This window comes from Fundulus heteroclitus, chromosome 21, assembly GCF_011125445.2.
Source record: "Fundulus heteroclitus isolate FHET01 chromosome 21, MU-UCD_Fhet_4.1, whole genome shotgun sequence".
Classification (NCBI taxonomy): Eukaryota; Metazoa; Chordata; class Actinopteri; order Cyprinodontiformes; family Fundulidae; genus Fundulus; species Fundulus heteroclitus.
The window spans coordinates 39,631,569-39,649,626 of NC_046381.1; the positions used below are offsets into that span (position 1 = coordinate 39,631,569).

An 18,058-nucleotide genomic window follows, 5' to 3' on the forward strand; every position below is an offset into this window, starting at 1 on the left:
AAACTTTTTTCTATTGATTTTACTTCCAAAAAACATACGTAAGCCTAAAATATCTGTTTAAATTTTGGATCTACAATACAGCTCTTGAAAATGTGTTAATTTTGGTTTAAATTTGTAGAATAAATACAAAGAGGCTGGGAGGAAGGAGCAGAAGGCCAACCTTTATTCCCAGCTCCCCAACACCATCGACATCCAGCGAGCGAAAGAAGCCGCGGAGCTGCTCAGCGAGGTAATGGACTGATTTTCACTGTCGAGTCATAATTAAGTGTGTAAACTATATGAAGATTCAACATGCTAAATTTATCGGGTGTTCACTGAAACGTGTGAAATGTGTGTGGCATAAACAATCATTGTCAAAAGCTTCATCATGTAGAGCAGGCGACAATTTTGCTCATTTAGTTCCTAGATTTTGACTATTGAGCACAATTTGGGATTTAATCCTAGTTTAAGATTTTGATTTAGATCTATCAAATATGCTTATGGGGTCTAAATGCAAATAATATTAATTGTATGAAAAAAGTAACAGAAAGAGGACCGAGTAGTAAACCTTGTGGAACACCACAGTTAATATATGCTATGTTTCATTGAGTGGAACAGCATAAGAACAGAGTTATGTTTCCACCTTTACTGTAGGACTCAGACTGTTGTGTTTTAACAGCATTTCTTTGTGCAACATGTTGCTTCCTTTCAACAGATCAAATATAAAGAAAGTGGGAAGAAGGAGATGTCCCGCTCCTTGTACTCGACTCTTCCTGACACGCTAGAAACCAGCTTTGCCAGAGAGATGACAGACATGCTGAGCGAGGTAAATGAAATCAGCACCAGGTCCCAGAAGATCAGGGATACTTTATTATTCTTTTACTCTGCATTATTTATGATTTTGCTTATAGTTTTTGGCTTCAGTTCATTTTGCAACAAAAAAGCAGATTTGCTGGTTGAAAAAAGCTACATTTGTAGTTTTTATATCTATTTAATTCATTCAGTATTTTGCTTGATTTGAACTGACTGACATTTCCAGATAAAATGTAATGTACATTATGAAAACATTCCTAAAAGGAATAAATTAAGCTATCGTTTAATTTGTTGAGTTAGCTTCAGTCAACTAACTTGAATCATATTTTGTTGCTCAAACAGTTGGAATAGAGATGGAATAAACATGAGGTCCTCCAAAATGCTGGAGGAGACCCAGGATGTGCGTCAGCTGAGAGCTTTCTCCTTCTGCTAATAAATGAGCAAAGCTGCTGTTTGATGACTTATAAATAATCACAGCCATGTTTACCCATCGCTCCCTGATGGTTATAGCTCAGACACACATCAGAGTGCAGATCAGCATCAGAAAAGAGATCTGATTAAGAGATTTAGTCGGGTTCATGTTAACTGTATCTGATCAGTGACCGCAGAGAGATGCAAAGCAACATTTCTGAGTCTTTAAATTCATTTCTGCATTGTTCTTGTTTTCAGAATAAATACAAAGAAGGCGGAAAGAGGAACATGTCTCAGAGTTTTTACTCTCAACTGCCAGAAACTGCAGAGACTGAGTTTGCTAAAGCTGTCTCTGAGCTGCAGAGTGAGGTGAGGAGAAGAGCTTCCTCTTCAAGGTGCAACTTCTAAACAGTCCATCCTTTGTGTGATGGGAAAACACAGATGTGGGGCTGTCATGATACTGTTTGTATTTCCACTCAATGCTCCACACCTCTCAGTCACCACTCTGCACCACGATCAGCTCCACCTGCTGCCACTAATTACCTCTAACCTGTTTCCCTGCCTTTATATACCTGCCTCACTCAACACTCCCTGCCAGGATGTCTCACTGCCTGCGTGTGTTTTCCCCAGAGTTTTTTGTTGCCTGCTGATCCTGTGGACCTGTTGTCGCCCCGCTCTCACTAGTTGCCTTAACCAGTGCTTGTGTGCACCGCCTGGTCCAGGTCATTCCTGAGGATTCTCACTTTGCAAATGCTGAGAACTCACCGTCTGCACCGTATTGAGTCTGTTCCTGCCAGCAGCATTCCAGCTAAATCTGGTTCTGCCTGCAAGCCCACCTGCATCTGCTGCTCTCCTGTAGATTCCTGCCTCATCTGCCACTACTCTCCCTTTTACAATAAATGCAACTCTGTGTCTGGCTCAAATACCAGGTTCCCAGAGTACCATGGATTACAGTGGCATGAACTCCACAGCATGAAAAGTAGATTAAAAGCAGATAGAATCGCTCATCACTTATGCAGATGACAGACATGTCTCTCTAAGATGCAGAGAAACGTGTCAAACCAGTTTAAAAATGTGGGATTAAGTCTTCTGATTCATTTTCAGATGAAGTACAAGGAAGCAGGGAAGAAAGAAGTGACGAGCTCTCTGTACTCGACTCTGCCTGAGACGCTGGAAACTCGACACGCTAAAGAGGCGTCCCAGCTGCAGAGCCAGGTAACAGAACGAACCCAACAGTTAGTACATACAGTAATTAGATTATTATTATTAATATATATTGTAGGGCAGCTACAGTTGCTTCTCTGAGGTCACTGAGATGTGTTTCCTCTCTTGGCATTTTGTTAACACACCTTTATGCTCCAGACCTGGAGCTCTCTCCATTGATCAGCCGATACTTTCCCCTCCAAACTCCTGTGGAAGAACCAAGGATGAAAATAGTTTTCCCATCACTAAATACAGGCTATATACACACAGTTTGTCATTTCTCAGTTCTCTTTCTTTCCTTCAATAGTCTGAGGCTGGGCTGTGGTGACAGTTAATTTCTGTGGCAGATAAAACATAATCAGCCACAGTGCTGTTGTTGTTTTGGCTCCCAGAGTCACGCTGGGTTCATTTGGTTTCTGATCTGCAAATTTTCATACCTTTGAACCGATAAGGTTGCAGTTAGTCTAAGGGACCGCTAAGGGTCTCTATAATAGTGGATAATTAACTGTAAAAATGATTAACTACTTAGTTTTATTTCTGGAATACATTTTTATCATCCTCACTAATAAAAAATGTCTTTCTAATCAATCTTGAAAATGTGTCAGATGGAGTAAATTCTCTTTTTTTAACCAAAGCATGAAGTATTAGAACACCAATATTAACCCATCCATCCATTCAGTACATGGAGGATGGATGCAGGCAGAGATTGATGGGATATCCACACTCTGCCTTGGGTAATCTTTAGCTTGATCCATTCATCAGCCTAAAATTCAAAGATTTACAAAAACATATGAACTTGATTCCACTGAAAACCAGGGAGAAATCTTCTGATTCAGCTTTCGTTGTTCCTCTGATCTGTTTTTTAGGCTGTAAAAATCTGCATTCTGCCACTTTTTTGCCTTTGTCTGTGTGTCCTCCAGCTGACGTACAAGCAGAACCAGAAGAACGATGCCTCCAGTCTCTACCACCTGATGCCGGACACCATGGACAACCAGTTTGTCCGGCAGCAGACGGAGATGCTCAGCGAGGTGCGACTGTTGTGTTAGAAATGCTCTGCTGGTCTCAGACTGTTAGATCATTGGTCAGCCACTGTTTACATCCCAGTCCTGACTAGAAACACATCTCTCTGTGCTGACCTGTGTGGAAAACCTGCTTCTCTCTGTTCAGTAAAGCTTAACGAAGGATGCTCCATTCTCTTTGTTCTGTGGTGGGTTTCCTGACTAGGTCAAATATAAAGAAGATGGGAAGAAAGAGATGAGTGTCAGCCTGTATTCTGTGCTTCCTGAGACCCTCGACAGCCAGCACGCCAAAGAGCTGATGGACATGCAGAGCCAGGTGGGAGGACTTCTGTTAGCGTGAAATCTGAAAGCGTTCCTTCTTCTCAGCCAACCTCCCACATAAAACAAACAGTTCCCCACGTGTGTCTTTCTGGATTCTGATTGGCTCGTTCTCTGAATCTCAGTGAAAGAATATTTTCCTTATGCTCGTCAAGCATTAATCACCATTTTCTGCTTAAGAAAAAAAAATGAAAGCAGTTTCATGCTAAAATGTTAATACGCCTTAAACGTTTTTATGTATTTTAATTGGATTTTATGTGATAGACCAAATAAAGTATTCTCAGACTAAAAACATGTGGCATAGCTACATTTGTATTTAGACCCCCTTTGGAGAACCTCCCTCAGCTGCAGGTCTCCTGGGTGTGATTCAACCGGCAACCTCGTTTCTGTCGGTCTGCTGGAGAGCAGCTGTGCCTAAAATGCAGCTCACCTCCGTCAGTGTGTGAATGTGTGAGTGACTGGATGTATTGTAAAGCACTTCGCAGTCCTCCAGACGTGATAAAGCGCTTTACAAGTACAAGTCCATTTAGCATTTATCAGCATCAAACATCTACAGACGGAAGTTTCTGTCCATTCCTCTTTCCAAGCTCAGTAGGATTGGATGGAGACAGTCTGCGTACATTAGTTTTCACGTCTAGTCACTGATTCTTAGTTGGCTTTAGGTCTTAATAATGTCCTAAACATTATTAAGGTTGGATCCGAAGCCTCCCATCATATCTCTGGCTGCGTGTTCAGAGTGGTTGTCCAGCTGGAAGGTGAAGCCCAGTCTCTGGTCTCCTGCAGACTCCAGCAGCTTTTCCTTCAGGACTGTCCTGGATTTAATTCCATCAACCCTCCCATCATCTCAGACCCGCTCCATCTCAGATCCGCTCCTTGATGGCTTTGCAGCAATCCCTCATACTGAGCATGCATGAAGCGACAGTGGAGAGGAAAACTCCCCTTTAACAGGGAGGAGAACCTCCAGCAGAACCAGAACCAGGCTCAGTGTGAACGCTCATCTGCCTCCACCCACTGGGGCTTAGAGAAGACAGAGCAGAGACACAGAAAGCACAGAAGCTCACATTGACCCAGGAGTACTTTCTATGTTAGAGAAGACAGAGCAGAGACACAGAAAGCACAGAAGCTCACATTGACCCAGGAGTACTTTCTATGTTAGAGGAGACAGAGCAGAGACACAGAAAGCACAGAAGCTCACATTGACCCAGGAGTACTTTCTATGTTAGAGAAGACAGAGCAGAGACACAGAAAGCACAGAAGCTCTCATTGACCCAGGAGTACTTTCTATGTTAGAGAAGACAGAGCAGAGACAGGTAGTGTCCCCAGAATGGCTTCCTATGGCTTTGTCTTTAGTGCTCTTTGAGAGATTTGAGATTTAGGGAGAGGACAGCCAATTTTTCTATCTATAAATGCAAAAAATTAATTTTATAAGACAGAAGTTCTCCTTTCTTTCCATTTCACTGTCATGCACAACTTTGTCCCAATTGTTTCTCTTCTTACTTCAAGCCTCAGTCAGCTCCAGATGTTATTTTAATCTGTGGTTATTGCACTTTCATACAGTTTTTTTGACTTTGAATGTATGGAAGCTTAAACTAAATGTAAACCCAGATGGTGGAGAGGATGACTGTCAAACTCTTTTTTACCTTGCAGACCAAATACAAAGAAGCCAGTAAGAAGGAGGCTTCAGCACCTCTGTACCACCAGCTGGCTGAAACTCTGGAGACGCAGCACGCCAAGGAGGCCTCAAAGCTGCAAAGCGAGGTAGACAGCCATGTTTGTAGTCCTCTGAAGCCCATCTTTGCTGTGGCTTTGTCTGTAGTTAGTGCTGCTGATAAAAAGCAGACTCTCCTCATGTGCTTTGTGGTTAAATGAAATTAATTAAGTGGATTATTTGTGCTGTGGTCATCACAAACTAGCCCACCCTGTTGGCTAATTTAGTTTCTTTTATCTCCCATAGCTGGCTTATAAAGAAGGCGTGAAAAAGGATCTGCAGTGTCCGGTTTACCACCAGCTTCCTGACACCCTGGAGACTCGGTTCGCCCGAGACGTCGGCCACATGCAGAGCGACGTAAGACGTTTTTCTGTTCATTTAACGCTGTATGAGCTTTAATTGGTGGTACAGAGGTGGAGCCGTTCAGAAATCATGTTAATCAAGGTTAAAATCTTTCATGATGGCCACCGTCCTGTGATGAATCTGCCTCTGTTTGATCCTCGTTAGAAACTGAAGGAGGACGCTTCATCAACACATTCCACAGCAATTATATATGTTTAACCTACTGATATAACCTATAGTACACTAAATAAAACTTTAATATGATCAGTTCCCTGTCAATAACAGCCAGAGACGGACACCCCCACCCACCGTGGCCCTGCGTAGAGCGGGATCTGTTTCTTTAAATGCTGATGTCTTAAACGTGGCATTACAGCATGAAATTAACACATTTCTACAGAATCCATCTACAGGCTGAAAGATTTATGGTTCATCTGTTGTTTGAGGAACAAAAGATGAGTTTAGGGATAATCTATCAGACTCCAGACCCAGCATCACTGAAAGAGCCCATTAACAAGCAGTTCCCTCTACGGCGCTGTTTAAACTGCTAATATGGGATCAGCTGATGATTATATATTCTGATTTATTTTATATGTGTGCTATCATGTCTTTTATAGATCCAGACTGGTAAAAAAAAGATCTGCTCTTTATAAAATAACTTCATTTTTCTTTAGCATTTTGTTCGTTTCCAGTAAATTATCCAGAAAACTGTGATGTTCCCTGAAGGTCTGATGCTGAAGCAGGTTGTGTTTGATCAGCGATGGGTTAGTTTGAAGCAGGAGCTAAATAGAAAAGGTAAAAGTGGAGCCAGAAACAGTCCCAACATAAATATAAGTAACTGGTTGAGAAATGAGACCCAGAGAAAAAAGGTTGAAGATCGGACTGATTTAACCAGAAAACCAGGCAGGATGCATTCATCTCCTGCAGGTAATTACCAGAAAGTTAGAAACAGACTAAAAACAGGTGAAGGAGAAAGAAAAGTGCTGTTTTACCATCTTTTCCATCAAGCTTTTGCAGTTTTGGTTGCCTATATGTGATTTATCTGGAGTATCATACTGACGGGGGTCACATCCTACCCAGACTGGGCAGACTTTTTATTTTCTGTTTGAGCAGAGTCCTAATCTGCCATAAATCCTAAAAGACATCCAGCCCACATAAGCCTCAGAACCAGTCATTGGGCGCAGGCTGCAAAATAAAGTCTTAAACAAATTATAAGAAATTATTTGAGTATATTTAGTTATGTAATTCATCTCATTCATTAAAAATACAAACAACCAAAAGGAAACGTTTGAGTATGAAATTAAAGTAAGATGATATAAAATGGACAGAGTCACAAAGTCAAAGAGGTGAACCAGCTTTAAAGCAGGCCAGCATTTAGGAATCTTAATGCTCCACCTGGTTCTTTCTGCCTCTGACTGTAGAAGAAGTACAAAGAGGAGGGGAAGAAGAGCCTGAGCCACAGCGTTTACTCCCAGCTGCCACAAACGGCTGAGACCCAGTTTGCTAAAAGCGTCTCTGAGCTGCAGAGCGAGGTGAGAGCCAGCGGCAGAAACCCTGCAGACTCAGGCGCGATGAAGGGAAACGGCTTTAAAGACGTCTTCATCACAGAGAGCTCGACTTGTCTGGACTCACAGCAACCATGTTTTTCAGACCAAGTACAAGAAGTCAGCGAGGCAGGAGGCCGGCAGCAGTTTGTTCTGCGTGATGCCAGAGACTCTGGAGACGCAGCACGCCAAGCAGGCTTCTCACATGCAGAGCCAGGTACAGCACACACACACACACACACACACACACACCCACACACACCCACACACACACACACACACACACACACACACACCCACACACACACACACACACACACACACACACACACACACACACACACACACACACACACACCAAGTGTTAGAGGTACTTGGAACTGAATTTATAAAAACAAAAAATAGTTAATTGTTAAAGACTTTCCTTAAATATTGGTAAAACAAGCTTTCTGATATTTTGCAGCAGCACAAAACGTGTTGATGAACAGCAGTATGTTTGAAGATTCAAAATACAAAAAAAAACGAAAGAAGATTAAGTTTTTGAGTGTTCTTATTGATGAACTTTTGTCATGGGAACCTTAAATAAATCATATACTGCTGTAATAAATAAGGTGAAGGATATTTTAAACAAGTTTGTGTGCATTGTACGACTCATTAATCGTGTCATATCTGACTAATTGTGTTTAAGTTTGGGGTAAAGTCTGTAAAACATATAAATTCAATCTTCCTCTTACAGAAAAGAGCTGTGAGAATTATTAATGCATATAGAGATCATACAAATCCACTATTTATACAGTTAAATCTATTGAAAATTAATGAGTTGACTGAAATTTCTATTTTAAAATTCATGTATAAAGCTCGTAGAAAAGTGTTACCAAACAAAATTCAAACCCGATTTATTTAAAAGGAAAGTAAATATAATTTAATAAATATAATTTACAGGAACTGAGCTCTTCAAAAAAATAAAAAAATATAAAACAGATGTAGGTGAGCTGATGGAAAGATGTATTTGAGTTACGGGAGTTGGTTTGTGGAATGATCTGGACAGTGAGGTGAAGCACTCTTTTTTTATTTTTAAAAAAAACTGTGAAAATTATTATGATGAAGTGTTACATTAGTGATTGAGATTATGTTCCGCTATGCGTGTTTTGAAGTTTTCTCTGCGATACAATCGAACTCTGAGTTTGTGATTTCTCTTTGTTTTCTGTGAATAGGGGCAAATATTAAAACATTATACTTCCTTCTGCTCCTTTTCATTCATCATTTTATTTCTTTTTACGTTTATTTTTCAAAGAAAGTCATTCGTTTTTTTTTAATAAAGTGTTGTTTTACATGAAGATGTGGCTCTAACAGGAAGCGCTGATGCTGGATGGACCCCAGGCAGAAGGAAGCTGACAGACTAGATGTTCTTTCTTACCTGCTGTTGTCCTTTCAGGTGAAGTACAAAGAAGACCTGCAGACGCAGCGGGCGTCCAGCCTCTTCTCCAGACTTCCTCACACGCTGCAGACAGAGCGGGCCAAAGAAGTGACAGAGCTGCAGAGTCAGGTGGTTTACAGAGCCAGACCGTGCAAGTCTCACTTTTCCCCACATAAGGCTGCTTCAACATGGCTTTAATGCTGAACTGCATTAAAACTGAATACATAACAGTCAGATTTATTATTCAGTTAATATTCTGATGATTCTGCTACGCAGCCCAATTGTATCAGCAGTTGCTGTTTTCCTTAAAATGTAGATCTTGCAGGTTTTCTGACCCTTAAATGTGGAGATATATCCTCTTCAACCTGGGACACCTTTAGATTAATTTTTTTTTGGATGAGCTCAGTGTGAGCACGTCTTCTGCTGATTTTGTGATCCAGGTGAAGTATAAGGAGGGCAGCAGGAAGGAGGCGCCGTCCTCCCTGTACCACCTCCTCCTCCAGACACCTGAGATGCACCTGGCCAAGCAGGTGTTGGACATGCAGAGCGAGGTGCGGCCGCTCTCACTAACATCTCCTCTTCTCCTGCTTTCTGTCGGCTGTCCGTTGCACCCATCATGCGTCTTTGTCCTCTGCAGGTGAGGTACAAGAAGGACCTGGAGGATCTGCCCAACACGCTGTACTCGCTGCTGCCTGAGACTCTGGAGACACAGTTTGTTAAAGAGATGGCAGAGACCCACAGCGAGGTGAGGACTCTGATTCTGTGGTTCAAAGGTCAGATATCCGCCGTTTGTCACTGGGGAGAAAAGAGTCTGATAAAGATTTAAAAATGCATTTCAGAGCCTGTTTTTATCCTGATAGCTTAGATCCTTCTTGTGCGTTTTTAGATTCCTGCAGAAAAAACATTAAGACCGAGCATGAATCTCTCTTTTAGTGCTTCATGTTGATGTTTTCTATCAACCTGATTTTGTCGGAGGTTTAATTCCCTTCCCCAGCAAACCTGTAAACTATGTGAGGGACTCATGTCTGATTGGTCGGCAGCAGATAACCCGGTGATGTCAGAGAGTGGCTCAGCTACAGATAAACCGGCTGTAGAGGCGATAAGGAGGGAAGCGTGTCAGGAGGTCAGGGAAAACACCTGGATGACTGTAGTTTCTCTGCTCCAGGTGAAGTACAAGCAGGCGGCGAAGGAGCAGACGGCTTCATCTCTGTACTCCAAACTGCCTGAAACTCTGGAGACCAGACATGCTAAAGAGGCGACGGAGCTGCAGAGTGACGTGAGTCATCTTCTAACTATCTCTCTATCTCCTCCCTGGTGTAACGCCTCATCCACACTCCGTCATTGGGCTTTGCTTCGGTGGGACAGACTCAGTTTTCTACAAAGAAATAAAGCAATGTGTGAATAAAACAGAACGGGTCAGAGCTTGTCTTCATTCCTCAGCCCTCGCTTTAAAAGGTCTGATCAGTCTCTCTGGATCTTTGTTTCCAACAGAAAAAATACACAGAAGAAGGAAGGAAGGAGATGACGTGTCCGCTGTACTCGCAGCTTCCTGATACTGCAGAAACGCAGTTTGCACGGGAGGTGACGGAGATGCTGAGCGAGGTACGGCTCAGCAGACGGCTGCTGATCACGTCTGCACACGGCTTTTTAAAAACAGACGAATTTAAGTAAATCTGTACTGCGCTGCACTAAAGAAAGATATTTAAACCCTGTTTGGTTCTAGCTTCATCACAGCATCCGTCATCCAGTGGCTTCATGTGTCAGATCAACCTGCAGAAACAAACTGGGAGTAAAAACAAAGTTATAACTTTGAATATTTTATATTTTAGATAAACAAAAGTCCTCTAAAATAAAAAAAACCACAATCTACAGTAAATGATAGAATTTAACCTCTTCACTGTATCACCGTCCTTACATTGTTGAGGACCACAATGAGCCTGAGGACGTGGATGGATGGATGGATGGATGGATGAACTGATGGATGGATGGATGGATGGATGGATGGATGGATGGATGGATGGATGGATGGATGGATGGATGGATAGATGGATGGATGGATAATTGGGCGGATGGAGGGATGGGTAGATGGATGGAGGGATGGATGGATGGAGGAATGGAGGGATGGATGGGTAGATGGATGGAGGGATGGAGGGATGTATGGGTAGATGGATGGAGGGATGGAGGAATGGCTGAATGGAGGGATGGGTGGATGGAGGGATGGGTGGATGGATGGATGGATGGATGGATGGATGGATGGATGGATGGATGGGTGGATGGAGGGATAGGTAGATGGATGGAGGGATGGATTAACAGATGGATGGATGGATGGATGGATGGATGGATGAATAGATTGATGGATGGAGGGATGGATGGATGGATGGAGGGATGGATGATGGATGGATGGATGAATAGATTGATGGATGGAGGGATGGATGGAGGGATGGATGATGGATGGATGGATGAATAGATTGATGGATGGAGGGATGGATTAACAGATGGATGGATGGATGGATGGATGGATGGATGGATGGATGGATGGATGGATGGACGGATTGAAGGACGGATGGATGGATGGATGGATGGATGGATGAACAGATGGATGAACGGATGGATGGATGGATGGATGGATGGATGGATGGATGGATGGATGAACAGATGGATGAACGGATGGATGGATGGATGGATGGATGGATGGATGGATGGATGGATGGATGGATGGATGGATGGATGGATGGATGATTGATGGATGGATGGATGGATGGATGGATGGATGGATGGATGATTGATGGATGGATGGATGGATGGATGGATGGATGGATGGATGGATGGATGGATGAACAGATGGATGAACGGATGGATGGATGGATGGATGGATGGATGGATGGATGGATGAACAGATGGATGAACGGATGGATGGATGGATGGATGGATGGATGGATGGATGGATGGATGGATGGATGGATGGATGGATGGATGGATGATTGATGGATGGATGGATGGATGGATGGATGGATGGATGGATGATTGATGGATGGATGGATGGATGGATGGATGGAGGGATGGGTGGATGGATGGATGGACAGACATCATGAATAGTGCGGTCCCTGAAGCCTTCCTGACTGTGACTGTGAACATGTTGGGTTCCTGTCCGGCTGAAAATGTTCCTGTCTTGAATCTTTAGAACAAATATACAGAACGAGGGAAGGAGAGCCAGACTGTCAGCGTTTACTCTCAGCTCCCACAGACCAACCAAACCCAGTTTGCCAAAGCTGTTTCTGAACTCCAGAGTGAGGTGAGATCAGGTGTTTGTTCTCTGCAGGATCTCCTTTAAACCTTAAATGTGTGTCTGTCCCTTTAAATGCTGCCGCCATGTTTCAGGTCAAGTATAAAGAAGCAGGAAGGAAAGAAGCATCCAGCTCTTTGTACTCAAAGCTTCCTGAAACTCTGGAGACTCAACACGCTAAAGAGGCGTCACAGCTTCAGAGTCAGGTACCGCCCCTCTAAACATGGCCGCCCTCCTGGTGAACCCTTCTAATGAGGTGAACTGTCTGGCAGGTGAAGTACAAGCAGCCGGTGAGCGGCTCTCTGTATCAGCGTCTGCCAGAGACCCCAGAGACCCAGCTGGCCAAGGCGCTGACAGACGTCTGCAGCGAGGTGAGAGCTCTGTGAGGCGTCACTGGTGGGCGGGGCTGTGGAAGCGCTGCGGTCAGCTGTGATTGGTTCATCCCCCCAGGTGAAGTACAGAGAGGAGGGACAGAAGGAGACCAGCAGGAACCTTTATTCACGCCTCCCAGAGACGGCAGAGACGCAGTTCGCCAAGGAGATGTCAGAGATCCAGAGCCAGGTGACCACCCTGAACGCACCATCCATTTATCATCCGTCCATTCATCTGTTCTTCCATCCATCCATCCATCCATCCATCCATCCATCCATCCATCCATCCATCCATCCGTTTATCATCCATCCATCCATCCATCCATCCATCCATTCATCCATTCATATATTCATCCATTCGTCTGTTCTTCCATCCATCCATCCATCCATCCATCCATCCATCCATCCATCCATTCATCTGTTCTTCCATCCATCCATCAATCATCCATCCATCCATCCATCAATCATCCATCCATCCGTCCATCCATCCATCCATCCGTCCATCCATCCATCAATCATCCATCCATCCCTCCATCCGTCCATCCATCCATCCATCCATCCATCCATCCATCCATCCATCCATCCATCCATCCATCCATCCATCCATTCATCTGTTCTTCCATCCATCCATCAATCATCCATCCATCCATTCATCTGTTCTTCCATCCATCCATCCATCAATCATCCATCCATCCATCAATCATCCATCCATCCGTCCATCCATCCATCCGTCCATCCATCCATCCATCCATCCATTTGTTTATCATCCATCCTTCCATCCATCTGTTCATCCATCCATCCATCCATCCATCCATCCATCTGTTCTTCCATCCATCCATCCATCCATCCATCCATCCATCCATCCATCCATCCATCTATTCATACATTTGTCCAACTATTCATCTGTCCATCCATCCATCCATCCATCCATCCATCCATCCATCTATTCCTCCATCCATCCATCCATCCATTCATCCATCCATCCATCCATCCATCCATCCATCCATCCATCCATCCATCCATCCATCCATCCATCCATCCAATCATCCAATCATCCATCCATTCATCCATCTATCCGTTTATCATCCATCCATCCATCCACCTTTCTATCTACCCATCGATCAATCCCAGCAGCTTAGATTCCAGGCACTGATGGTCTCTGACCTACTGGGGTGAGTGATGTCCTGGTGGGTAGAGCATTGTGCTTTTGTCCCAGAGGTTCTGGGTTCAACTCCCACAGACTGCCATTCTGGGTCCCTGAGCAAGACCCTTAATCCCAGACTGCTACCCAACGGGATGGATCAAAGGAAATTATTGTTTTAAATTATGAAATCAAATTTCATTGGATGTACGTTGCATTGCCAATAAAGATGATTATTATCCACCCATCCTTCTCAGGGTCAATATTTAAAGCCTGAATTTTATGGTGAAAGTTTATATTTCTATGTTTTAAGTTTGATAAGAAGGGGCTGAGAAATCTAGACATTTGCATTTGGACTGAGGGATGAAAGTTTAGAATTAAAAAAAATGTGGTGTAACTTTGTTTTTTTCACTTTGCTTTAAGACTTTTCATAATTAATGTTATCTTGTAGCTCCTATTGTGGCCTGTAATCACTAAATATATATTTATGTTATTTATTTATGTGTCAAGTTGAAGTACAAGAAGGACCTGGAGGATCTGCCCAACACTCTGTACTCGCTGCTGCCTGAAACTCTGGAGACGCAGTTTGTGAAGGAGATGGCAGAGACTCACAGCGAGGTGAGGAAACCTTGTTAATGAAGATTTTTAGCATCACCTGTTACTGTATTATTGTCCTCACCATATATTTACCAGCAAAAAGCTGTTAGTTAATCAGGTATTAGAGAAATAACTCATTGTCTTTGTTAATAAGTACAATGATGTTTGTGTGTGAAATATTCTCGGTCTGAATGGAAAATGCAGACATCAGTCTAACGTCCTGAAGGACAGAATTAGCTGCAGCCTTTCAGCAGCTCCCACATGTTACCATGCTGTAGATAAGCCGGCTGCTGCGCCTATTCTGGTCTGATTATCTGAAATAGTTTAGCTGCTGGAAGCTTCTGCTGCACGCCTCGCTGCGTCCGCTCCCATCTGTGTCCTTCCTGTTTGGATCTGTCACAGAGAACATGGCAAAGTGTTCCACCGTCTCCCTGCAGGTCAAGTACCGGGAAGCAGGGAAGAAGGAGGCCAGCAGCTGTCTGTACCACCAGCTGCCTGAGACTCTGGAGACGCAGCGCGTTAAAGAGGTTACTGAGCTGCAGAGCGAGGTACAACATCCATTATTCACCGTCACTCATCCGCTTTTTACCGCTGAATATCTGAGCATGACAACATTTCTGAGGCTCCTTTCATTCTGCATGCAGGCAGGGTTCACTTTACTTTCCTGGCTCATTTAGACGCTTCCTCTGGTTTTAAGCAGCAAAGTTGTTTTTTGCTTCATGTGAAGTCGCGGCTGCAAACAAACTTCTTCACTCAGCCGCTCTCTCTGCTGTGTTTTCTTCAGACACAGCGGAGCTAAAAGCAAACTTTAATGATTGAGTCACGTCGCGGCACTTTGAAGGCACTCACTGAATAACTTCATTTATCTGCAATGCTGTTTGTGGGAGAAAAAAAAGCTTCTCAGCAGTTTCCCTCTGAGGAACTGGAGCATTTATGTATTAAAAACCAGATATTCTGGAGGAAAACTAAATGCATAACCAGAGAAGGAGCACTAATGAAATCTATACTCCACCAGAGGTTTAATGCATTCACACTCAGGGTTAATATGTTCTGATGGGATGGATGAGGGAAGGTGGAGAGAACATTCATCTGAGTGGAGCTAACAGAACATTTGTTTCCAGTTTCACGCTGATCCACAAGCATTCTGAGGTGTGGAGCTTCAAACTTTCTCCTGATATTCATCCTTTTTTCTGCAGAAAATCTCAAAAAGAATCCAATGACTCCTCCTGACATCCATTAGTGATGGCTGATTGCTTTATCTCAGATTATTCTGACCATGCTGACGTCTAAACACAATAAAACAAGCAACAATGGGACGTTTTCTGTTTATGGAGGAAAGATAAAACTGCTAATGCTGCTCTGTCATTTTTCTCCACCTCTGAAATTCTCATTGTTTGCTAACCTTCAGTCCCAGTTTCATGATATTATCACATTAAAACAAGCTGCATGTTGTCAGCAATTTCACATACTAATGACAATGCAATACATTTTCTGCCTAATGATATTTAGAAAAATCTAAACATTTTATTATAATTCAGATGTATGTATTCAGATACCTTTCCGTTTTTGTAGAGGATTTTATTCAGTATATATTTAACCGATGCACACAGTACTGGAACACTAAAGCTAAATATTAAAAAGAAACATTTTTTTATTGCACAAAAAATGCTTTTAATAGCGTGTTTTTGCTCTTCATAGATTAACACTGAAAGCTAGAGAGTAAGTATTAGTGAGTGCATTTTAAGTTGTTGGAAAATAACATGTAACTCCTGGTAAAGGACCAGGTTATAAGATACTTCATAATATACCTCAGTTTGTAAAGTAACCTGTAACCTGACTATTGTTGGCTCACCTTTGGATGCAATGCTCCTAATTTTAATTAACATTGTGGCGACTGAAGACTGAGTCCCTAGAAATTCTATTTCTGTGAACTAAAAATTAATTTTTGGATTAAGATTTCACTGACTAAATTACTCAAGAATCATCTACAAAGCAATGAAACTGGAAGCTTTACTGTCCAATAATTCTTACCTACTGTTAGCATAATGAAGGTAAAAACAATGACCCAAGCACAAAGCCCTGAGGAATGCCACCACAAACAACTGAAGCATAAACGTAACTTAAACCAGTCCATTGTTTATCCTTTAATTTAAAAATATAAAATCTATAATAAAAGTTCAGATCTGTGACAAACCCAGCTGTTTTTTTTTTACAGAACAAGTACAAGGAGAGTGGGAAGAAGTGCATGTCGTCTAGTTTGTACTCTCAGCTGCCACAGACTGCAGAGATGGAGCTCGCCTCCAAGATGTCTGACCTGCTGAGTGAGGTAGAACATCCACAGTGGCTTTGCTCTTTGTTGGTTAAATTACTCTGGGACAGAAACCAGGGCGCTCAGAAACAACCTCACCACGTCACAATCAACCTTCTAGGACCCAAACTCTTGTCTGACACACATTTTTAATTATCTTTGCTATTTAGGCTCATTGGAACCTGGTAAGTGTAAAAACAAAAAAATATGTTTTCACAAGTTTCTGGATTCAATATATCACAATGAAGTTACAACAGAGTAATGATATTCAAATCTCTTCATTCAGTGCCTGAACACATCAACATTTTCCTGAGTGTAAATAAAACTAAAATCAATCTTGTTACTTTGAACATAATGGCTCTTTGAATTGCTGCCAACAACTGGTAGGAGATCTACGTGTGTTTGTCTACATTTTATATTGTAATTCTTCTAAGCTGTTTATTTCAATTGGCCCTTAAACAGAAAACTTTAGTATTGTGGTCTAGACAACCCAAAATGTGATGTCCTCATATGTGGATACCAGGTCCTGGGAGGAGAACATGTCAGACACACGTACCAAGGGTTAAGTGTTTCTTTGCTTCTAAATCAGATGTCTGCTTCATCATGCTGAGTCTCCTCTGCATCTTTTTGGTCTTTTCCTGCAGAACAAATATAAAGAGGAGGGCATGAAGAGCCTCTCCCACAGCCTTTATTCTCAGCTGCCTGAAACCACTGAGACCAACTTGGCTAAAAGCATCTCTGAGCTGCAAAGCCAGGTGAGACTCACTGGATGCTCTGCTGTTGAGTCCAAAGCTGACCAGAGAAAAGCTCAGCTCGCTCAGAGAGAGTTTCTGCAGCAGATTCTGATGGAGACTCTGATGTTTCTTCAGGCTAAATACAAGGAGGCGAGCAGGAAGGAGACGAGCAGCTGTCTGTATCACCAGCTGCCTGAGACCCTGGAGACGCAGCATGCTAAGGAGGCCACTGAGCTGCAGAGTCAGGTACAGACGCCGGACTGGTGCTAAACCCGTTTACTCTCATTAGATGCTAACTTCATTTCTCCTGCTCTTTGACATCAATGTGCCTGAAACTTTGTCTGAATCCAAGGCTCAGTTTGGCTGAACTTAGATGTCTTAGATCTTTGTCTGATCTTTTATTCTTTTAATAATATTTAGTTGCCACGGTTCTGAAAATGGAACCTTGCCCCTTGTTTTTAGTTTCATGTTGAGTGGCTGGTATTCTGCCGTTCTCTTTGCACCTGTTTCTGATCCAGCTCAAATTTTTATCTTGTTTTCCTCCAAAACACATTTCCTGCCCCTGACTTCTGCAGAGATTCCTCACATAATGCTGTGAAAGATCGGTTCAAACCTTTACTGCCAATATTTGGCCTGCAGCCTTTTAGCAGTTGGTATCAAAGTACCAGTCAGGCTGAAAGGAAATGTTTTCCTGCTGTTATCATTTTGAATTCAAAGAAAAACGGCCAGCGCACACAGCTTCAAGGAAAATGACTAGATGGCTGCACGGTTCAGCAGAACATCTAGAATTAGACAAGTCTGTTATCTTTTTAGCCTCTTTAATGTGGAAAAGGTGGAAACGCTTTGGCTAAATGCTGACGTCAGCACATTTAC

The 18,058-nt window shown here is 42.7% G+C and overlaps 1 protein-coding gene across 8 annotated transcripts in view; it reads left to right on the forward strand.

Annotated features, from left to right (window-relative positions):
• nebl (nebulette) overlaps positions 1 to 18,058 on the forward strand; it is a 123,534-nt gene that overhangs the window by 63,035 nt on the left and 42,441 nt on the right. For 2 of the 8 annotated variants that reach the window (XM_036124924.1, XM_036124925.1), the window contains exons 1-24: positions 125 to 229; positions 695 to 805; positions 1,462 to 1,572; positions 2,308 to 2,418; positions 3,327 to 3,434; positions 3,631 to 3,741; positions 5,391 to 5,501; positions 5,698 to 5,808; positions 7,212 to 7,322; positions 7,441 to 7,551; positions 8,770 to 8,880; positions 9,192 to 9,302; positions 9,389 to 9,496; positions 9,917 to 10,027; positions 10,243 to 10,353; positions 11,933 to 12,043; positions 12,130 to 12,240; positions 12,307 to 12,405; positions 12,485 to 12,595; positions 14,057 to 14,164; positions 14,581 to 14,691; positions 16,359 to 16,469; positions 17,096 to 17,206; positions 17,321 to 17,431. The exons of 3 other annotated variants lie outside the window; for them this stretch is intronic. In XM_036124924.1, coding sequence (XP_035980817.1) covers positions 725 to 805; positions 1,462 to 1,572; positions 2,308 to 2,418; positions 3,327 to 3,434; positions 3,631 to 3,741; positions 5,391 to 5,501; positions 5,698 to 5,808; positions 7,212 to 7,322; positions 7,441 to 7,551; positions 8,770 to 8,880; positions 9,192 to 9,302; positions 9,389 to 9,496; positions 9,917 to 10,027; positions 10,243 to 10,353; positions 11,933 to 12,043; positions 12,130 to 12,240; positions 12,307 to 12,405; positions 12,485 to 12,595; positions 14,057 to 14,164; positions 14,581 to 14,691; positions 16,359 to 16,469; positions 17,096 to 17,206; positions 17,321 to 17,431 — 2,502 coding nt within the window. In that variant the 5' untranslated portion in view covers positions 125 to 229; positions 695 to 724. Of the gene's footprint in view, positions 1 to 124; positions 230 to 694; positions 806 to 1,461; positions 1,573 to 2,307; positions 2,419 to 3,326; positions 3,435 to 3,630; positions 3,742 to 5,390; positions 5,502 to 5,697; positions 5,809 to 7,211; positions 7,323 to 7,440; positions 7,552 to 8,769; positions 8,881 to 9,191; positions 9,306 to 9,388; positions 9,497 to 9,916; positions 10,028 to 10,242; positions 10,354 to 11,932; positions 12,044 to 12,129; positions 12,241 to 12,306; positions 12,406 to 12,484; positions 12,596 to 14,056; positions 14,165 to 14,580; positions 14,692 to 16,358; positions 16,470 to 17,095; positions 17,207 to 17,320; positions 17,432 to 18,058 lie in introns of those variants that run through there. 3 more of the 8 variants (XM_036124926.1, XM_036124927.1, XM_036124928.1) reach the window with 3 other exon arrangements.